At 37.8% G+C, this 24,291-nt stretch overlaps 1 protein-coding gene across 23 annotated transcripts in view; it reads right to left on the reverse strand.

Moving 5' to 3' along the window:
• Positions 1–24,291, reverse strand: part of MAST4 (microtubule associated serine/threonine kinase family member 4) — a 581,015-nt gene that overhangs the window by 145,804 nt on the left and 410,920 nt on the right. For 2 of the 23 annotated variants that reach the window (XM_078365422.1, XM_054252226.2), the window contains exon 1: positions 16,592–16,807. The exons of the other annotated variants lie outside the window; for them this stretch is intronic. In XM_078365422.1, the coding sequence (XP_078221548.1) occupies positions 16,592–16,629 (38 nt within the window). In that variant the 5' untranslated portion in view covers positions 16,630–16,807. Of the gene's footprint in view, positions 1–16,591; positions 16,808–24,291 lie in introns of those variants that run through there. 23 annotated transcript variants of the gene reach the window in all.

Here is a 24,291-nt window from a genome sequence, read left to right on the forward strand (position 1 = left end):
ATTAGTGGATGTTTCCATTTTAAAGTTTCTCCTAAAGATCCTAGAATCTTCATGAGAAAGCAGAGAGTGTGGATCAGGCTGTGCTGAGAGCTATACAAAGTCAGATTGTTTCACTGGCCTCCAGGGGCTCAATCTAAAATGGATTACAGGTACAACAGGTTAATTCACAGAAAGATTCAGGCAACTGCAAACATTCTGAAAGAATCTTTATGTTAAATGAGTTAAAGCAGCCACAGTGCAAGAGTTTTTGGAAGGGGGGCAGACTGCTTTTGACAAATAAGCACACCTTCAATGCAAGTGACAGAAGTAGGTCACAATGAGTAACTGAATTTTCCACTGACTCATTTCCACATATATCAGAGTCAGCAAAGGACACCAGTGATCTAGTTCTCCACCTGGAAGACTGTACAAATTAGTTCTCTAACGAAACAAGGTGGAATAAAAATGGACTCAGCAGGGAGAACTGCCATGCTGACCTATAAATAGGTCACTAGGCAGTAAGGTCAGCAGGCTGAACAGGAACATTCACTTCAGAGAAGTCCCCCTCTCTTTAGAAACTATAATAAGTTGGATTTTAGGGATATAGGAATAAGAAAATTCCTGCTCTTTCTCCAGCTAATAGATCAGCACAATCAGGCTTAATGGTGTGACACACCAATTAACATGTATTTGACAAATCTTCACTAAGTCTGCCTGCAGTTTTTCAGTGTTTAACTTTGAATGCAAATAACCTCTATTTTAAATGTGATAGGGAAAGAAATTTGCAAATTATTTCTAAATACAAATTCATTTATTTTAGTGCAAATGGAGCATACCACTGTAAATGTCAAATAGTCACCATCCATTATGATAATAGGGCCCAGCCAATCTTTCCAACTTATTCAAAGTTCACTGCATGAATGATCCAAGCACTCAGTCCCCAGACAGAACTTAAAATATGTCCTTATTAAAAAATTCAAGGGCAATAAATCAGGGTAAAAAGGTGAGAAGAGACGACCCTCCTCTGCCATCAACTCTGGGAAATGCCCAGTGCTTTCTGCTGGACTAACCAGGGAGCTGACAGATTCTCTGTATCTATGCAGAGGACACCAGCAAAGGGTACTAATTTAAAGACTGATAAATCTCCACCCACCAGGAACTGTTATTCATCTGTTTAATAAATGCGTACATTTTACTCGAGTCAGAGATCATCCACAGATGAAAGTAAATGCTTTCTCTCACATAGGAAAAAATATTCTGTGTGGAAGTGTTATACCCAATAGACATCAGTTTCACTTTTTACAGAACAGTTAATGAGTTAGGCAGCATCATCCACACTTTGAACAAAAGTAGTCAAATTCCAGTAAGTTCTGAAATACCAGCTAAAGCTATAGAAAAACGATTTCACCATGAAAGTTAATTGGCACAGAATCAACACCTATGACCTTGGCCTATTTAGCACAATGTTCTGTTGAACTACAATACGAAATAAAAACAAAGCAACTGAGATACCCAAGGCTTTATAAAAGGAGACATTGTAAGAGAGTGACACAAACACCCAAGATAAAAAAGTGCTGAGGTACAGAACACTTAGAAGACATTAGATGTTCCAAATATACAATGTTTGTATGGTTTTAATGTTTCAAACTTAACTTTCTTGAAACTACAAAACAGAATGGAAGGGCTTAAAACCACAACCTCATGACTCATACAAAACAGATCTTATTCTAAATATCACCCCTTGGGACTCTGACCAATTTGCCCCAGGACTGCTCTTAAATGGTGATGTACAGAAATGAAAAGGTATTTATTTTCTCAGTTAAAATGTCACTCAGATGATCTGTTTTTGCCACCAGTGCTATGGTTACCTCTTCAAAACCAAAATGATGATTATGTCATTTTACCACAGCTATATCCAATAAATATCAGATGGTCATTTCAGAGCTCTCATTCAGTGCTCTGGTTCAAGGCAAAGTTTAAAAGGAAAACAACTCTAAACCATCAAATATTGCTTCTAAGACTATAAAACAAAAGCAACATGGAATAGAGATATCATAGCCTGCCACTACTAAAGTAACTATAGAGCCTTTATGTTTTATTGCCCCGAGAAATGACTTGTTAAATAAAAACCTATAAGGATGTGAATGACCCATATGTATACAAAATATTTAGATAACAGAAATATACATTTAATTTGAAATATGGTTTTATAATTTCCTAGATGCTCCTAAATATATATGACACTTAACAAGGAATCATGTGAAATAGTAGTAAATTTCAACCTTAAACATATATGCCTTTTTATTTAATTGAAAAAAATCTCATTGAACAAAATTTAAGCATACTATTTAGAGAAGTTCAAAATGTATACAAATAATACATGAGTCTTAGTTTCAGAATAATTAGGATTAACTTACAGATCAGACCTGTAAACAGGACAAACTTTCCAAGTCCCAGCCATTTCAATAATGTTGTTAATATTAAATTATAAAGTCAACAGCAATAAGCTTGTATCTTCCTTTCTCCTACCTTTCTCCTATGAGGAAATGTACTTTCCTTCTAAAACTCCTACTATTCTGTCCACTTCACTTTTCTTCTTCATGGACACGGAAATCATGCTGCCAATAAAGGTTTTCTAAGTAGCAAACACTTTTTGTTTTGTCAAAAATAAACAAAACCCAACAATCAAAAAGCAGTATCACCTTGCCATAGAATTTTGCAACCCCAATTTCGTGCTCAATTTCTTTCAGTCCTCTCCAGCCTTATTTCCTTTTTCTTAGAGATGAAATACACAGAATAGTGAGGTCCCTCAACATACTTAACTGAAAGAAACATGCTAGTGGTTTGATGAAATTTCAGTAGGTATCTGATCCTCATACAATCAAAGATGTTTACATCCCAAATATTACTCCAAAGTAAACGAAACATATATGCCTATGGGAAAGATAAGGCTCTACGGCTTGTCCTTCCTAGAAAACACTTTCTAAATCCTGTACAAATTGTCTCCCCACCCGTACCTTGATTTCTTTTGGGAATGCAGAGGGCTAGAAACATTAGACTCTAACCTGGGTCTAAGCAAGCCATAAATACTTGAAGCTCCTGGAAAAGAAATATTCAACACTAATTAACTTTGGCACTCTTCATTAATCTTTATGTATATGGATTTTTTTTTTTTTTTTTTGAGACAGGGTCTTGCTCTGTCACCCAGGCTGGGTGCAGTTGTGTGATCATGGCTGCCTGCAGCCTCAACCTCCCATGCTCAAGTGATCTTCCCACCTTAGCCTCCCAGATGGATGGCACTACAGGCACATGACACCATGCCTACCTAATTTATTTTTTAATTTTTGAAGAGATGGGGTTTTGCCATGTTGCCCAGGCTGGTCTTGAACTCCTTGGCTCAAGCAATTCACCCACCTCGGACTCCTAATGTGCTGGGATTACAGGCATGAGTGACCATGTCCAGTGGTGGATGACTCTTAATTCCCAACCTAGAATTGTCTTGCCTTCCATCCAGATCCACATATCCAGCATCTCCACTTGAGTGTGTCTTTAGAAGCTCCTATCCAATGAATCCCAAACTGAAGTTATCATCTTCATCCAACGTATCTTGCTTCCTGTGTTCCCAATTTCAGTATCAAACACGCTAAAGTAGAACCATGGGCACAACCTCCACTTCGGCTCTTCTTCACTCTGTTCACTCTGGTCGTTCAGTTAGTCATCCAGTCTTGCAGAATCCAGTTCCTGAGCATCTCCCTTCATTCTCACGGTCACCAACCTGCTTTCAGCATCATCTGCCCCAGAAGCCTGTGATGCTTGCTCTAACTCACATCCTGGACTCCTTCTTGCACAACTCCAATTCGATCCTTTATTGCCAGAAATCTTTCCTATGGGCAAATGTGATCTTATTGCCCTGTACGAAACCCTTCAGTGGCACCTCCTACCTTCAGAGTAAATTCCCTGTTTGTCACTCTAATGGGATTTCTCCTCAACTCTCACTCCAGAGTCTCTTTGCTTTGTGTATTTTTTTTTTTTTTGGCCTGGATTATAGTCTTCCACATTTCAATGATTTCTGACTCATCAAGGTTGTTGACTTCTTTTACAGCCCACTTTTTTGTTGTGTATCTCTTAGATGCCCTAAAAGTCCACTATAACCCCCTCTCATGGCATGGCTAAGAGGGTGTAAGACATATACTCACACGATACTGTAAATTCTGTTACTTCTTTGTCTTTTCCTGTATCTAAACCCAACTCCACAGCATTTCCCATAAAGCTGCAAGCTTTCAAGAAGGTAGAGACTCATCTGTCTCCTTCACCACTGCTTCTCCAACACAATCCCTAACATATGGAAGGTGCTCAACTAGTATTACTGAATTAATAAAAAAAAATAAATGCAGAGAATGGAGAGTCAACTACACTCAACTCCAAATTCCAAGCCTCATCTCCAAGTGAAATCTCCTCTGCATGTCTTAAACTTAGAGGCGGTCGTAACAACAGATCCTTCTCTAAAAAATAGCTTCCAGGAAGTAAGGATATTTCCTATCTGAATTGCTTAATACAGACCAGAAGTCAAAAAATTCCTTCTTCATCCAACTCTCTAGTCTTTAACAATCCACAAACATGTTTTCAAACTGAAAAGGTTTATTCTTATAAAGTGTACAGTTTCTAGTTTTTATTCCAACAGGTAAAGTTTTTGTTGGAAATTATCAAAAGAAAACTAGAAGGAAGCTCTGCCATCTTTGATGCAGTTCTATGGTTAGAATCAACTGTGCATCGAGGAGCCACGTCTAAGACCCTATCACTAATCTGTGTTTCTTTTTGCAGTTGTACCAGGAGGTATGATTAGCCCCTCCAGATCCTTATGTGTACAACATATATTTACATTCATCTGTGAGTGCATATGGAGATATGGTATGTAGCTAGATTCAATTTTGTTTCCACAGCATAGTTGGGCTCTGATGAAAATAAAGAACATCTGTATGAACTGCTGGTCAAGACAGATAGATTTTATTTTGTTTTGGTAATAATTATATATTTCAATGAGTTCAGTACTACCAGTAAATGTGAACAGCACTCAAACCACTTTTCTTAGTACAACATTAAAGTATAAAACTGCTATCTTCTATGCTAATTCTCTTAATTATATCATTAAAAATATAGATGATAAATATCCTTATATAACTTCTAGCAATAACCCTAATATTTTTACAATAATTATATAAACACGCGTTCTTGATGAAGATAACTTTTAATAATCTAATGTAAAATCATTAAAAATAGGACATATTGTATTCTACCTTCCATATTTAACATGAGATATTTGGATTTTCACAAATAAAGTTAACTGGCTAATTTAAACCTGATTTCTCTTCAGAGAATTTTTCATCTGCACTAAGAATTAAAATATTAATATAAAGTGAGGTCCAAAGAGAAGGAGGGAGGGAGGCCTTGCCCTCCACATCTATGTCAGCCTCCATGAGTCATTAAAAAATCAATTGTTTTTCCATTTCTTTAAAACAGAATTCTGTGTCCTCAAATATTCCAGAAGTGTGTCTAAGGGGCTATGATTTACAATTATTCTGTCTCATGCTGATTAGCATAAACGACCATGATAGAAAATTGTATGCAAACACTAGAAGAGTCAATAAAATATATTGATCCACAGCAGCAACTAAAGGAGGAAAAATTGCTTACTGTCTATGCTTCATGCTTCCTATCTAATTTGGTAGCGGATCTTATAACCTAAAAATAATTCCATGTTTCCAAAGCATTCTGCTGATGGTCTCATGAATTATATTTCACAAGCAGAGAGACAAATCAATCTCTGCACTTTGCTCTACTCTCCAGTCTATCAGGTGGTAAGTTTGTACCCAGATAAACAGAGGCATTTATACAGCAACTATAAACCCAAAAAGAATGTTCCTCTCCATTAGAAACCATTGTGAGACGCTGATGTAGTAGGCAAGTGGCATGACATTTAAAAGCATTTGAGGCTTTGCCGCTTAAAATATTTTTTCCCCTCCAAAATGTAGCATTGAAGGTGGTAGGTATGCAGGTAATGAGAAAAAAATGTCTTCACTCCTCTGAAAAGGTTAGGATAAATTTTGCTTGCCACTTCTCTTATTCATTACATACTTAGACCTTGATCATTAAAACACTTATAAACTCTAGGAAAGAAAACTGCTTTAAGACTAACAGATGAGAAGTACTTTATCATTATTATTCCTTAGCTTTTTTGTATTTCAAAGATTTTACTTTCCAGCTGAGCAATACCAATTCAAGCCTGACAAGTAGGTAGGTGCAGTACACAATCTTTATACATTCATGGCCACACTTAATTAGGGAAAGGCGTGCAGTTATGACAAAGGAATGCTGAGATGCTGAAAGATACAGGCTCCTTTAAAGTACTACACAAAGTGCAGGGACTTAGTCACATTTCCATAAGTCCTGGCCATGGGGCCCTCCAAAAGCACATGATCTGGGTGATAATTACTCTACTCTTTTCATATAGTTCTTCTTTGTTTTAATATACTGCTGGGCTTTCCTAGCCACATGCTAGGTAAATTTAACTGATGAAAGCCAGTACTTTTCTGACTGGAGTGCTGACCAGGTAAATCAAAGGTTACTTTTTTGGCATAACATCCTTTCAGTTATGCCAGGCCCCTGATAATCAAGTTTCATGACAAACTCCAGAGGCCACCTGGGTCAGCCTTTCAATCCACTACTAGTGTTTAAGCCACTGGAAACACCAGAGAACATCTAACCTGGAGTCTGTGGACTTCTAAGATGTCTATGAATAGAACTCATAGGTTCATGAACTTGGGTTATTTAAAAAAATTATTATTTTTACTAACCAGAAACTGAAATGTAACATCTCCTTTGTTTATACATCTACTGTCATAGTATTAGCCGTGTATTTTCCATATCACATTAACAGTTGTTGCAGATATATTGAAATATTATTTGTGTTCATTATCACTTCAAATGGTAGTATATCTACCATAGAGAGGTAGATACTAGACATGCCTCTAGATCTTGACATGTGATATGCTAATAAAGAACCACATATATCACAAACATTTTAATGTGTTGATGATTATTTCATAATTGGTTTCCTTTATAATATTATGTATTTTATGTTATGCATTTAAAAATATTATTCTGAAATGACATCCATAGGCTTTACTATACTGCCAAGGGAATCCTTAATTTTAAAAAAAAGTTAAGCCATAGAGAATCCATAATGTCTTGCCAAAGTCACACAACTAGTCAGTGGCAGAAATGTGACCAGAAATAAGATCTCTTTTTTAATTCTTATTTTTAATTGACAAATAACAATTGTACATATTCATGGGGTACACAGTTATATAAAACAACATCTCTGGAATCACATTTCAGGGCTCATCTCATTACACTGTTTCATTCTAGTAGACCTTAGCTAAAAATTAAAAAAAAAAAACATGGGATCCGCAAAAGAAATAACATAAAATGGAAGCATGTTCTAGGCACTGAATGAGGCATGGGGCTCTCACATGCATCACCTCTTTCCTTCTTACAGTCATTCATCAGCAGCAGCATGTGTGGATCTACAAGTTTCTTCATTCAAAGTATTCAAAAGGAAGTTTAGATATTGATTAAGTGTTAAAACTCAAACATCTAAGAAACAGAAAATCAGTTCCCCTATTTACCACCAAAGAGGATTATCTTCAATGACTGCAAATAGTACTTCAACATTACTTAGGATGAAGATAACACACTCCTTTCTAGAAAACACATTCTAAAGTCTTTTGAATGTATTTATACATTCAAAGTATATATACATATGTGTGTGTGTGCATGTATGTGTGTGTGTGTGTGTATATATATCCCCCACATTTTGGGCACAACAGTGCACTCTCCATATATATGCTTGTATAATTGTGTATGTGTATGTGTGTATACACACACACACGCACACACACACAATAGAATACTGTTCAGCCTGAAACAAATAAGGAAATTCCAACACATTCTACAACGTGGGTGAATCCTGAGGACATTGTGCTAAGTGAAATAAGCAAGCCACAAAAAGACAAATACTACATAAGTCCAATTAAATGAGGTACCCAGAATAGTCAAATTCATAGAGAGAGAAAGTTAGAATGGGGGTGGCCAGGGGCTGGGGGAGGGGGCATGGGGAGCTGCTCTTTGATTAGTACAGTCTGTTTTCCAGGATGAAAGGAGTACTGGAGATTGGCTGCATAGCACTATCAATGTACTTAACACTACAAAGTATACACTTAAAAATGGTCAAGATGGTAAGCTGCATGTGTACACAATTAAACATTTTTTTTCTATCCTAAAAATAATAAAAGAGATAAACAGAATGGAGAAGATATGGAGCAATAATTGGACAAAAATTTTTTTAAAAGTACAGAATATGAATAAGGAGGCATATTTATCCTACACTTGCTAAATAGTATTTCAAATACTCAAAATATCACGTCATAATTACTCCACCATCCTGCCCTCCACCCATAAGTTTGCAAATAACTCGGAATAAAAATACTAATCTCTCCAAAGTGTTAAAATAAAGCCTTTGGGTTAGGAGGATCTGTTCTTAATCCTCCAGCATGTTCACTCCAATACACATAAGAAAGATTTGGCTCTGTCTAAATAACAGGATCAAGGGTCCACAGAAAGACTTGCTTACTTTGATTATCCATGAGCCACCTAGATGCATCTTTAAGGTCTTGAAGCAATGGGCTCTGGAAACACTGACATCATTGTTCATAGAGTCCTTTTCAGGACTCTATGTGCTGCCATGTAATTATTGGCTTCTCAAAGATTCTCCTAAAAATGTCTAAGTAGGTCAAGGCCCACAGACTCTAGTTTGATAGAAAAGATGAGGGATATTATCTGAAACCTATACCTAGGACATCAGAAGTTTTTCTTATTCCTTTATCTCACTGTCTCTCCAGAGACTGAAGTGGTTGAAGCTAAGCTGGAAAATAACACATATACAATGGAATATGTAACTTAGAGTAATCATAAATCATAATTATTTAGAATATCTGTTGAACCTTCCTTTTCATTAGAATATTTCTAATAGAACATCGTTCTTGCTCTATTTAGCTTAGCCCGCACAACTTTACATGCCATCTTATAAGCTATCACTTGGGTGATTCTATGTGTTCATCAATTACATACTTGCACCAAAATGTAGACACGGCTATTCATCATTGGTAATTTATGGGCCTGCCACATTCTAGGAGTATGGGAGGAGAAATAACAAACTAAAGAAAAAGCTATTGTTGCTCAAGGTCACAGCATGGAGGCTCAATCTTATTTCACACACACAAATCAGATCAATTGAAGATGGAAATGCATTATACATTTCACAAACAGTTTCAAACTTTGATAAAAGCAGACCGTGGAATGTGTATTAACAGCAATTTGCATTTAGTAATGTTTCATGTTTGAACATTAAATGTGTTAAAGGGGAAAAGTAAATGAAAATATTCAAATGCTTCCTTGAAATATTGATGACAATCCAGTAAAAGTTCATAGTGGTAATGAAACGCCGTGAGTTCTCTGCCCCGTAACTTTATCTTTTATCCAGTACCTTGCCCTGCTGCCTGCAAGTTCCACATGAGGGAATTTTATTCTTTAGAAGCACTTCGTCCTAAAGTATATGCAATGTTCATTCCAAACTTGAATTTGGCAATGATGTACCCTACTGTCATTTTTTTTGGTAGAGAAAATATGGAACACCAGACATGCTAGCAATAATGTATCATGCAATATGAGAGTCACAAACTTGGAAGGCACCTCAAGTAGACACAAAGCTACTTGGCATTATGTATTAAGATTCATAAACATGTTCACGTCACTTTGGCATAGAAATCTCTATTCTTGGAAATTATCCTAAGGAAATAGTCCAAAAGATAGAAAAAGCTATATGCACGAATATGCTCACTGTGTGGCGCTTTCATTCAATAAATCTTTATTAAGTGTCTATTATGTGCCAGGCGCTATCCTGGCATAAAGTCTGTGCCTCCAGACACAGTAAGCTTGGAATTCAGATAAGTATATACAGAATTACAACATGTTGAAATGAATGCTAACAGTACTATGTGAAAGCAAAAGAAACATTAAAATATGCTGGAAGTAGGGGACAGAGAGAATCAAGGAGGACTTTACAAAATTTTGGGTAATGCTCTTATAATTTCTTCAATATTTTTAAGACACAAGGAAATGTTAAAATATTGAACAAATAAATTATTTTAGTATCCTAAAAATGATTCCTTAATACATTTTTTTAAAATAAAAAATATTAACTGCCTTTAACAGCTCTCCGAAGTCCTCTTCTTTCTCTACGCAGTGTGTGGGAGTTGGAGTGCGGTCATCAATCAGTGAGTTCTCACCTGGCACATTCTACCAGTCTATTCTCAGTCTGAGTCTACTACCAGACACTAGGGTGTCCCTGATCAAAACTGCTAAGAAACTGTGAATTCACTTTGCTTAGAAAATGAAGCAAAATGAACACACCAAAGAAACCTTACTGCTCCTTGAGTACTTATTTATTCAAATGGCTCAGAGTCCTTCAGAAGCTCCTGGTTTATGACTTCAGAAGGTCCCTTGCTAAATACGGTATTTGTAATTCGTAATAACTTTTTTTAAAGTGTATTTTCAAATGAGAAAATTCCAGTTCTAGGGGTTGTGTCTGGAAGCTTTTGAAGAAGTATAAACTAGATTCACCTTGTGATACATAGTGAGAAATAATCTAAGCTAAACTGGGATATGTCACAATCTATATACAATTCAAGTCAGGACATAACACATATCAGGGGGTGGGAGCCAAGAAGATAGCTCTTTCAACATGTTCTATCCTGTACCATGGCTCAAGGCCTTGGCTATACTCCAGAAGTTGGGTGGGGCTTTAGAAGGGTTACCAGAGAAGGCCATGCCTGAACTAATTTTCTTCAAAGGTTGCCTAAAGGGAAGCCTGAACTTGAAACAACCAGTGGAAAAGGGGTAAAATTACAATTTATTGAATCTCTATATTTGCTAGGCACTGTCCTAGGTAAGAGGTTGGCAAAGCTTTTCTGTCAAGAGCCAGATAATTGCAGGCCAGAGTTTGTGGCAACTACTGGACTCTGCCATTGTAGCACAAAGAGCCACAGACCATCCCCATGGGAATCAGTGTGGCTGTGTTCTAACAAAGGTCAGTGCACAAAACCAGGCAGTGGCCAGATTGGGTCTGCAAGCTGTAGTCTGTCTACACCTGCTCCAAGTGCTTCATAATCTGTTTTACTTATGGTACAAAAAAGGCTTGCTGATTATTTCCCATACTTAACGATGAGGAAACAAAGCATCAGAGGTAAGATGACCTACTAAGGTCAGATGTCTAACTCTGGATTCCAACCATTTGTCCAAATCCAAAGTCTAAATCCTTTCTACTATATGAAAAGGGCCTCTTAGCATGAATACAGAGGAAGAAGTATCAACTTGAATAAAAGAAAAATGCCAAGTCTTAAACCTTCCTTCTTGTTTAGCAGTAACTGATTTAAGCCCATCTATCCCAAAACATGGAGGACATCAAACATGCTGGAACAGTCTTTCCAAGAGAAGCTTCTACAATAGTCAGTGCTAAATTCCTTCATACCAAAGGGGAGAGAAGCCAAATTCTGTATGATAATGTGGCAGATCGTGGAAAGGCTATAATGTCGTCATGCTCCTAGAATTCCAACATTCTCTGAGAGAATTTTGTAAAGCAACCTTATTTATATTTATATATTCAGTAATTCACTCATTACATGACCAGGTAGTGCACTATCCATAAGTGCTTTAAAAGAGGATGTGGCAATCGGTCCTTCAGAAACTTTCAACAGAACTGGGAGGCAAGGCATAGACACTAAACAGTTAATCACCTGCTGATCTGAATTGCCACTCGAGGGCAAAAAGACACTGTAGAGGTGACATGTACAGTTCAGTGCCTGAAACTCAAGGGAGAATAGGCAATAAATATGAGCACACTTCTCCTAGTTGATTCTTAACTAGGTTTTCACTCCACTTTTTCCCCTTGAGAGATTAAAGATTCTATTTTCACTATGGCTGTCCTACTTTGGAATCTGAAGACAAGGTTCCCAGACCATCTCTGTTGTTTACCAGCTTGAAATTTTAATCTAAACATTAATTACCTCATCTTTCAATGGCGGGTTCAACTTGATGTTTCTGAAAGTCTATTCCAGATTATACCTCCATGAATCAGATTTTCAACATATGACTCCATACACCAAACTTTCAAAAAAAGTAATTCCCTGGATAGAACATAGATGTCCATATATTTTAGTCCATGACAGGGTTCTTCACATCTTTATAGTTAAAAAAGTTTCAATTATTAAAATTACTTCCCCAGAAAAGCAGAAAGTATCACTTACAAAGTTGCACAACTTATGTCTGAAAATTAAATAATGATTTTTCCCCAAAGGTTAGTGGGGAAGGAAGATGAGGTGCAGATGGATTCATTGGTCTACCATGGAGAAAAACATGTCTACAGCTTGCAAAAATATATTAATTGACCTGCCACCTGGCAAGCCTGCTCACTACATAAGGGATAAAGTTTAGATCTCGAGGTTTAACCTGTGCGGAGATGGTAATCGGAGTCTTTCTGAGCTAGCATTAGTGTTTTTAAAGGGAGCATTTCAAGAGAGATCCGAATACAGTTGGAGAAAAACAGGACCTAAAACGTAAGCCCACTCAGGATGCTTTCACTAGTGTCAATGGGCTCATCTCCACTACATACCAGGAAGCCAGCTGTGGACACACCCACAATGGCTGCGGTTGCACATCAACACAGCATCCTTCAGAGGAGGCCTTTCCAATGTGCCCCAGGACTTACCATCCACCCGCCCCAGTCTTCTTCTGTATTATAGGTATTTTTTTTAATTTCTAGAAATCTTACCATTGCAAAGTTGGGCATTTAAAGGAATCTCATTAAGGGAAAAAAGCAAATCATAAACCAGGAGGTAAAATATAATACTTTGTGATGTGCATGCACATGTGTGTGCAAATGCAGACAGGAAAATATTACTCCACCAAGTGTTTAATAGTGGTTATGTCTGAGTACTAAAATATGGGTGATTTTTAAAAAAGACATTTTCCCCATTCTTTGTCTTCAGCATGTATTAACTTAAGATTTAAAGGTTATATAAGTTTTATGAAAATTAAAATTTAATAAAAATACTAGAAGGACTTCATAAGTTATTTTATAAAGCAAATAAGGTACCAATAATTTATCTTTTGTCAAATACATATTTTGTTCCATCTTCACTTGCATAGAAAAATTCTAAGACTCCTTCTGGATCTCCATGTTTATTTTCCAACAATCATAGTCTAGATCTTAAATTACATGTCTTCCAAGTCCTCCACTGTCACAGCCCTGTTCCTTCCCCTGTAAACACCCCCAAATTATTTTTAACAATTTCCTGCTAGTCAAATCTGTCGATCTGGTTTCTTATAAGTTTTTCATTTATGTAGTATCAGAGGGACTTTTTTTTTTTTTTGAGAAAAGGTCTCGCTCTGTTGCCCAGTCTGGAACACAGTGGCACAATCATTGCTCACTGCAGCTGCTACCTCCCAGGCTCAAGCAATCCTCCTGCCTCCGGAGTAGCTGGGACCACAGGCACACATTTAAAAAATTTTTTATGGACACAAGGCTCTCCCTATATTGCCCAGGCTGGTTTTGAACTCCAGGGTTCAAGTGACCCTCTTGCCTATTAAAATGCTGGGATTACAGGCATGAGCAACTGTGTGCGCCTAGCCAAATGGCCTATTATATATTAAGAGTGGTCCACACAATTTAGTTTCCTTATCTTTCAAATATCTCATTCTGATGCATTTTTCTGGTACTTCACTTGACATTATCAACCATGTAATCAAACTATGTATTAATCACTTCCTCATAAAACTGATTTTTAAAGAGGGTGACATAGTGTACCATAGTATCCTGGATGGAATAGAAAAAGGATATTAGGAAAAAATTGTGAAATATTAACAAAATGTAAAGCTTAATTATAAAATAGAAAAAGAGAGCAAAGAAAACATCTTATTCTAATGCTATATTAGAATTATTAAACTACTAAATCTATGTAAAGTTTTTTGAGATAATAGAAATACCTGGCCAGACGCAGTGGATCATGCCTGTAATCCCAGCACTTTGGGAGGTCGAGGCAGGTAGATCACAAGGTCAGGAGTTCCAGATCAGCCTGGCCAACATGATGAAACCCCGCCTCTACTAAAAATACAAAAATTAGCTGGGTGTAGTGGTACACTCCAGCTGGTAATCCCAGCTACTTGGGAGGCTGAAGCAGGAGAATCGCTTGAACCCAGGAGGTGGTGGTTGCAGTAAGCTGAGATCACACCACTGTACTCCAGACTGGGTGACAGGGCAAGAATCCATCTCAAAAAAATAGAAATTTAAAAAAGAGAAAAAAAGAAATACTCTATATCTTTATTTGTATGTTAGCTACATAACTTTATTTATTAAAACTTATTGAACTACAGAACTGAAAAGGGATGATTTTACTGTGTGTAAACTGTATCTCAATAAACCTGTCTCAACAAAACAAAACTAACACCTAGTTGCCTGAACTAAATAGAAGTGATTAACCCTGTGTCAGTACAAATCTGAGTCAGTCTTGGGCCTAGACTAGTGGTTATAAAATACACTTTTTTTAACCTTTGAAAAAGTCCCTAAAGGGAAAACTTCTTTCATTCCGTCCTTAGGTAGAGGCAGCTATTCCTCAAAAACAGCTCACATATTGTATCACCAAAAGCTAAGAGACTGCCAGTAAAGATTTTGTGTGTGTGGTTTAGAGAACTCTGGACATAATATTTGTGTCCTTTGTGTGTTGAAGATTATTTATAGTCTACTCCTATGCAATTCTTTTATGCATTACAAAGCAGTTAATTTTCTGTTCTCTAAACACAGTAATTTTCTCAAAGGAAAAGATATATTTGAGTGCCATTGAGTCATCTCCTTAAAAACAGTTAGCAACAGCATCTTCAAGAAGAATTATTATATTTTTTAAAAGGAAAGAAGCCTATAAGTAATTCATCTCTAAAATCTCCCAACAGATATTTTCTGGCATACCCACTGTATTACCATAGAAGCAGAAAGAAATTCTATCCTTTCTAAGAGATGAACTATATGCATTATTACAAGATCGGCATGGATTTCGAACTATATGCATTATTACAAGATTGGCATGGATTTCAAAATGTGTGTGTAATGTATACATTTATGTGAATGTGCAGGATTTTATAAGACACAAAGGGAAAGCTCAGAAAAAAGAAGCCTGAGTGCATGTGGTGTTACTCATTCAAAGGCCTGGAAGACAGCAGCTGTGCAGAGCTACACTGTAAGTAAAGCTTCAATTTAAAAGCGCAAACCCATTTAAACACCATCGTAAACTGTGATACTTTAAGATTAGGAAATTACAGCAGAATACATTTACAATTTCCATTAATAGGAAAGAGAATCAGCAGGTGGCAATCTTAAAACAAAGTAAAACCTAGTTCTATTTTTCACTTTCTTCCCTCAAGACAGCAGGCAGAATTTTCTATACCAAAGATCAAAATTACCAGAGCTCTATATTCCACAAATACCTTTTGAACTGCCAAGAAGCTACTGTCCTATAAAATTAAAAAGGTACTAAAATCTTGCTTTACAAATATTATTTTCAACAATTAGGATGCTGTTGGAGCTATATTTCTTTTGGCCATAAAATTCAGTAAAGTTTTTATCCAGATTCACCACTTACTACTGGTGAGAAGTGGGGGCATAAATAATTCCTCTAATCCTCAAATTTTTCATCTGTATAATAAATATAATAACATATCCTTCATGGAGTTGTTGTGAGGATTAAATGAGACAATATATATCAAACTGTCTGCAAAGATATTCTTCCCCCCTCATCCTCGGCTGATGTTGGTAGATCTACCAGTTATTACCTGTTACTCTAATTCTTGTCTGTGTTACTGTCTAAAGAACAGTACATTTAGCTACTTGAAGGAAAGGATCATGCTGTACATCTTTGTTTCCCAGGTGATAATCATGGCCCCTGCTCACATAAAAGGTACTCAATAAACATTTGGCATACAAATGAAAAAATGAGGTGATGTGATAAATCCTCACACCCTATTCACAGAAGCCAAACTTAGCCAAACTAGGTTATCAGGTTATCAGGTTTCAGAGAGTGATTCAGGCTCATCCACAAGCTCCCAAAGCAGTAAAAGGGTCACAGAGAGATGCATGACTCACAAATAACCCCTCCAAGTATCTGTAAATGTAATTAACTTCCCATGTTTCAGCTCTCCGTTTCTCTGTCTTTTGGCCAAATTTATAATCACTTGACTCCTCTTCAATGCTTCCAGATAGCCAAAGAAAAGGAATTGAAATAGGAGGTACATAGCCTTCAGGACTTGGAACTACTCCCTCCCAATCCAATCCCTGAGATAATCTTAACAAATTCATTCTAGGACTAGAAGGCAAAAACAAAACAGAGCAAAGCACAAACACAATGACTTTAGTCTAATAGGCCTTAACGAATACTTTAAGATAAATACACACCTGAGACTTCCCAACAAAATCCATAAATGTTGGGCCATGAATCCCCTCCAAACATGTTAGTTTCTCTATTAAAAAGCTTTGAAATCAAACCTGTTAAGTGGCTGAAGGAACAGCTACAAGCCACTGCCTGCTGGACACACCTATAAGAATAGAAGGTCTGAAAAGCAGGGGTTGTTTCTTCAGCTCCAGGCTGGGCATGCCACTTGCATGGGAACTAAAGAACTGGCTTAAAACGAAGACTATAATCTTTCTGGAACAATAGGTCATGACGAGCTTCCTTAATGCCAAAATAAGTGTTTAGATGTAACTTCTGCTAACTGAAAAAAAGTATAAAGGGTATATATATTTATTCTGGCTTGAATACAACATTTCTGAATGTGTTTATCAGTGCCAAGAGTCAGAACCCTTTTCCCTCATGGATTTTCAACCTAGGACCCATTCCATGGAATGTTTCTATATCCTAGAAATGGTATCAAAAAGGTGTATCATATTAATATCTAACCAGTTCAATATCTGTACCTTTAGACCCCCAAAACACCCTAGGTCTGATGTGAGACGGTAGACTAATTGTAAGGTTAAATCTCAAAAGGTAAGAAAAACCACAATTGCTCTTGATTAAAGAGCTTCCTTTATAGGAAGCCATCAAGTAATACATAATCAATCACAATGTTACAGAAAAATGAAGTCTATCTGCTAAAATGGCATTTTGCCCATGGCTATGTTGGTAAAATAGCATTAAAAGCACTAAGATCCAACAACTGGACTGAAGAGAGCAGGTCTCTGATCTTAAGCCTGGATTCCAATGTTAAGAAAACCACTATTGAGTTTTCAGCTTAAAAAATCCTTGATTTCAGAGGCTAACTGGCCTGAACTACACAGGAGAGAAGGCATCTACTGAGAAAGAATGCTACATATAAATTTTAGAGGTCACACAGTAAAAATATAGCAACTTTTATTCTATGGTTCAAATATGTAACCCCAGACATCAAATCCTAAAACATATAGGAAATTAGGATTCATAAGCTTAGAGTCTTATTTTACAGAATCTGTAACAAAAACTACTACCTAAACCACCTAAACTATCCCACATCTGTTTAGCTCCACTGGTCACTAAGGCCATTTGAGATCAAAGATGAGAAATCCTTCTGTTTGGGGACCTACTATGGAAATGCAAACTTAGAATCATCCATTCAACTTGCCAAGGCAGTTGATGTGCCTATCAGTCGTTTTGCTGCATGTCTGCCCTTTGCAGTGGCTGAGCAAGCCTAGGTTAATTTTACAATCAACCAGTTTTGGGGTTAGCAAATTACTTGTATTTATCTGGATGGGTACTAGGATGGGGAATAGCAAGTACATAAAATCAGTCTTTACGTGGGAAAAAAATCTGACATAGCTTCAGTACCTCCAGAGCTTAGTTCCTGATCTAGGTAATCTATTTGAAAAAGTCTTTGATTTTGGTATCAAAAGTCTTGAGATTAGCCAAGTGAAAGTAATATTTTTACAGGAATTATATCTCAAGTTCCAAGATCAACAATCCACTCAAATCAGACATAAGAAATAACATTACATAATAGCCACTTAATCGCTATTGTTTTAGAGTAACAAAGGCTTCATTTACCATATTTCCTCGAGTGTTTTATTCAGCTGGGAGTTTTTCCCATGCCAAACATAATTTTTTTTCTCTGAACCCCTGCATACATCTATAAAAGTAAAACATTTATTTATTATAATTCCCAATTTAAACATATCCATCATATTGCATTTTAGAATACATTAATGTGAAAGATGCATAAGTGATTTTTTATGTAAGCTATGGGTTCAGTGATTTTCTACAAATTTCATAGCTGCGAAATTTGTCAATCACTAGATAATATTCTAATAATGACGCTTAAGGAAGAAACACAGTAAAGTCTGAGACATAAACATATACTGTAACATTTAAAATTAGATAGAATAAAGCATACTAAAGACAGCTTCAACAAATACTTATATGGCAAAATGGACCTGGTAAATCCATCAGCTTTCTTCCCCTTCTAATTCTATGACCCTAGGAGACCTCAGCAAATTTCACCAATCTTCAGTTTCTCACTCCCTCCACCCATGTGATTCACTCAGAATCTAACATATTTCCTCCAAAAGATACTGCCACTTGAACTTCCGTGTCAGGTTAGAAACTTTCCAGGAGCACAGGGGGCCGGTACTTACTTTGAACAGCTACAAGCTTATTCAAGAACTTCAGAATACAAATGGTGGTAGGCTTACCAGATGTCAGGAGCTGCATTTTCTTTGTACTAGCATCTGCAATTACAGTTTGCTAAGAGCCCCCAAACTCTGACAAAATCATAGTCACTGATAAATGTAGGACCAAAAAGCAGAATGTAAAAATTCCCAGGATTCTATAATAAAGTAAGCAATGGGGTGCTTAGATAAGAGATATACATTAATGACTACCTATTCTTCTTGCCAATCTATTTTACCTTCGAGTACTGATCAAAGCCTAAATTCTCTGCTATGTTTTCTTTCTTTAAAACAAAACAACATGACATGTCAGTTGTGAGATTAGTATAATTACCTTCTCAAATAGGCATGTCCAGTAGACATTAATGTAGCTAAAATTCCCACAGGTCTTTTACTCTATTAAGGTTTAAGGTCAACATTTTCAGAATTTACAACCATGTTCCTAGCGGAATTTTTTCCTTTCTTTTCTTCTATCTGCCTGGAAATTAGGAGAGTACCAGAACTACAAATTTTAACAAATGTATAAACTTTTATTTAGAGATCTGGCACACAAAATGTGCCACATATCAAAAAAACCAAGATCCTACCGACAGATATTGACTCTACTTTTAGTAGACGATTTTATGCACACTTTGTGTCTACTTTCATCCAGGTAGCCCCAGGACCATTCTAACATCTCGACTCTACTATTTAACTTTCAAAAGGATTACTCAGTTACCATGACGTCACTCCCAAATGACTAGTTACAGGTAGTGAAGACAACTCAGATTAACATAGCTTTGTGCATGCTTACTCACACTAGAGATGGGTGTGTATGGAGGGTGAGGCTGAGGTCCAGGGCCTCCAGTTTCCCTCTCTGTGAGAGACCAGCTATTTTCATTTCAACCAACAGAAGGAGGACTTTCCCAAATTATTCAGATTGAGTCCTACTTCAAGCTTCCTCTTCTATGGGCCATCTCCACACAGGAACTCAAATGATTCCTTGACCCCAACACCTGTCAATCTTTAACCCAGAAGGCAAATGGTCTCTATCTTGAAGCTTATGATTCCTGTTTAAAGGTATTGAGCTTCTGATAATAGTATAGATGCGTAAAGAGAAGCAAGCAAAACCATTAAAGAATATAATGTTCTACCCGTCACTGTACATTTATCAATATACTACTCCCACCATTGACTTGAGAGTGAAGACACACACACTAGCAATGAATAGTCCATGCCTCACCATGCAACATATGCTCCATAATTCTCATGTTTTATTTTTAATGAATTCCTTTTGAAATCTACTTTTTGCACTCACACATTTCTCTCTCCCCTTCTCTCTCTCACTCCTTTCCTCACTTCCTCCCTCCCTCTTGTCTCACAAAAACCCCTACATATTCCAGGGGCAAAACAGTCTGTGATCTCCTACTGTAAGTTTCACACTAGAAGCTAAAAGCAACATTTTTGATCTGTGCATATTTCTGCTCCCATCCTTTGTATCTGGTAAGACTTAGATGCCCAGAATCTGAAGAATGCTGCCATGGTTGGGACAGCCAGGCTCTCAACAGAAGCCATTCAGCTGCTGGCAGCTCTGGGCTTGGAACTCAGTTTTCTCCTCTGCTCTAGGGGTATCCCCGACCAGGCTTGGGAGGGGTGGTCAGGAGCAAGGGCAGCCCAGGTTGCTGGACAGTGTCATGGAATATTAGCAACATGAGAGCTAAGCAGAAATGAGAGAAGGACTAACAGGGTGAGCCCTGCACAATTTGTAAGCCTGTCCTGCCTGCAGAAGACACAGTCAGGAGCACAAACAAAGTACAAGGATGAAAGGAAGCAGCTATGAAACAGGCCTGGGCAAAGCAAGGAGTGGGAGGAAATGGGCGTGGGGACTCAGGGAGGGGCAGAGCCTGCAGGTCAGGTGTGGAGAGGAGGAGAGGAGCAACAAGTGGGGCCAGGCTTCAGTCTCCTGTGACTAGACTACCAGGGGATCAGGAGAGCAACAGGTGGTGTGTGTGAACCAGAGACACCCAGTCAGGGCTTTACAGCAAGAGAAACTCCAGCCATCACAAACATGTCAGAAAGGAACAGTCATAAGGCTACGGAAGAAATTTGAGCTTCCAGAGGGAGGTGAAAAAGAAACTGTCATTGCCAATTTGGGAAATGAAGCAGACAACAAAGTGAGCAACAATGAGTAAGGGGATATGATTCAGAAAAGAGGGCTGACGGGCCAGCCATGAATGTGCAGAGGATAGGCCATTATAGCTGTGTTGCTGCCATATTTAGCTGCCCACAGAGAGTGGTCACCACCCATGTTCTCCAAGTCCTTGCTTCACTCTTTTCTAGGTTGTAACGCCCCCACCCTGAGGCACCTGTTCCTGCGAAGTCATCCATGAGTTCTCAGTTGCCCGATATAACACACACCTTCACTTCAACTCTCTGTGGAGTGCTGGGGCATGTTGACTATTTTCCTCCTGGGATTTCCTGGAGAGCACCCTCCTGGCCCCCTCCCTTCTTAGGGGACTTTTCCCCACTAAGTCTCTTTCCTGTACCTCATACCTTGCTGCATTTCTGCCTACTCCTTAAGTGGGGTATCTTTAATTCTCCCATGTATTAATCTGATGTATTTCTCAGACGGTCTTAATAGTGAGTTCCACGTTTATTATTTTGGTACAGCCTGTCTGAGTGTCCTGGATTTATGTACTGAGTGGCCTGCCAAGAGGGCTCTTTCTTTCTGGTCTCAGTGCCATTGATGTTCCCAGATGCCTCTCCCCAAACTCTTCCCACAATTGTTCTTTCTCATCCTTTGGGGCTCCCTTAAATATTAGCATCTCAAAAGACCTTCTCTGACCACATTACCGGAAGTAACTCCCATGACCACCCCACATGGTTATGTTCTCATCTCAGCTCTTGCTTATAGCCATTGGAACACTGACCACAATTTGGCAACTGACTGAGTTAGACACCTGTTTATTGGTGAGGCCCAAGTGCTGTATCTTGAACATCACTGTGTCCCTTGACACAGTGGGGATCCCAGCATGGGAAACAGGGTCAGGATATTGGCTGAATGAAGGAATAAGTATCCCACAGTATTCAGTACATAATAGTTCCTCAACAAATGTGGATTTAACTGAGCTTTAGGGGATAAAAGGTGCAAGCGCAATATATGTTCTTCCCCCGCCTCACTCTCATTAAGTACAGGTGGTTCCTCCCTCTCCCTTGTTCCTGGAATCAAAAATCCCAGGGCCATCATGGAATCCTTCTTCCCTCAGAGCCAAAGGCCCATTGCCTTCTATTAATGTCATACATATCCTTAATCTCTCTCAAAGGCACAGTCTCACTTCATTCTTTAGTCCTGCAAAATCTTTTAAATAGACTACCCTAAGAACTTATTAATTGGCTTCCAGGTCTCATCCCCACTCCCAGACCTAAACCCCAATGTGGCTAGATATGTCTCCCCAGCACAGTATCAAAACCAAACTCCTTCAAATGTCAAGTGTCTCAGCACTCCACCACCCCAGCTTCACTCATCTTCATGTTATAATGACAGTAATAATATTAACAGCTAAGACTTATTGAGTTTTTATATGCTAGTCATTGCATTAAGCATTTTACATGTATGAATACATTTTAATCTTACAAATCCTATAAACAATCCTATAAGATAAATACCTATCCCTATTATATAGATGGAGCAACTAAAGTCCAAAGAAGTTAACATAACTAATATGATAGGGCTAAGATGTTAACCCAGGTGAACGGGCTTCAGAACGACTCTCTTAACCATTGTGTAGTACTGCCCCTTCCAACTCTCTGCTTCTGCAATACTAAGCTATGTATAGTTCCTGGGACTCTATTGCCAAGGCCACCAGGCCTTTGTACACACCATTTCTCCTGTCCCTTGGAAAGACCCTGTTCTTCACTTTCATAAACACCAAAATATCTTTCAAAACCTTTTCTATGGGGAGCCTCTTCTGGCTCCCTGAGACCAAACTCTCTCTTACCCACTGACCGCTCCCATGGCTTGTATGTACCTTGTGAATACTTCTTGATTGCCCTGGTTTGCAATTATTCATTTACTTGTCTTCATTGAAAGCATACCTACGGCTTTCAGCATTAGGTCACAGTACATAATAGGTACTTAATAAATGTGGAGTTAATTGGGATTTGGGTAAAAGCGGTGAGTACAAGTTTACTAACACCTGGAATGCCAAGGCAAGAAGGAAGAAGATTCTCTATACCTCTTATAGTCATGACATACATTCATAAGCAAAACAAAGGAAAAACTCATCAAACACTAGAGATGTTTCTGAAGGGAAGATGCCGAATACATAAAAAATTCAGTACATCCTGACAACTACAGGATTTAGTTTAAGATCCCTGAAGGTACCTGCTGCTCATAGCAATTGCTGAGTAATGCAAATTCTGCAAAAAACAACTACCAAAATAAAAACCCCCAAAACTTATTTTTTGGTTCTTAGAAAAACACATTTGGAAACTTGCTCAAAGTGATAAACTGAGTCACAAACTACCCATCAGCATGGATAATGGTTTTATTGATTTAGGCATCATCAAGGTTGAGAGATTATCTCTTAAGCAAAATGAAAACAACAGATTTCTGAACACTGACGTTAAAACAGAAGCATCTTCTGGATTCTCAAGACTGTACTTCAGCAAAACTAAGGCCCAACTCAAAACCTAGCAGCAACATTTAGAAATCAATTGTAGTTCTTTCCTTAAGGTGTGACAGAGAGCAAATATAATTAAAAGAGAAGCTTGATTTGTTTCCGCCAAAAGTTTTTAATCCAATGGGCAAAGAAAAGCTGCTATAAACATAAGCAGTGATATGAATGCTGGCCAGCTAATTTCCATTCTGAGTTGTAAGAGGATCCTCAATGAATGACATAGCCACAGACCTAGGAAACTGAAAATCTTGAAAACTTGCAACCATTACTTCAGTCTAAAACAAGAAATTTTGGTGTAACAAGTCTGTTCATTTAAGCCTAGGTTTCTGTCCCTCAAAGCAGCAGGTGAATGACTGTATTGAGACTACCTTGAGGAAATGAGGGAAAGAGAGAGAAGTGATAAAACCAGTCATATATAAAAGGAACTATTTCCAATAGAACATGTAAGCTTTGCAGCAAAACAGTAGACAAAAGCCAGTGTGTGTCCCAACAATCTCATGTCTGCCATGGTCAAGACAAAAAAGAATGAAGGGCATAATATACCATGCTCGGGACATAGCACAAGGGACAGTCTTTCAGTTCATCAGTACTCTGCCATCTTCGAGAATCTAGGCCTGAGAGTACGTCTGTAGGCTTCTTTCCCTAGGAACCCCAAGAGTTACACGCACAAGTAGGGCTGTGAGTTGTAAGAAAAACCTTAAATTATTTTTCTTTGAGAGGACAAACTAACAAACCAGCATCACATTGAACTATATGGCAAATGTAATGTAGCAAACCAAAAGGTTTCCATGACGACAAGTTCTA

Source organism: Callithrix jacchus, chromosome 2, assembly GCF_049354715.1.
Source record: "Callithrix jacchus isolate 240 chromosome 2, calJac240_pri, whole genome shotgun sequence".
NCBI lineage: Eukaryota > Metazoa > Chordata > Mammalia > Primates > Cebidae > Callithrix > Callithrix jacchus.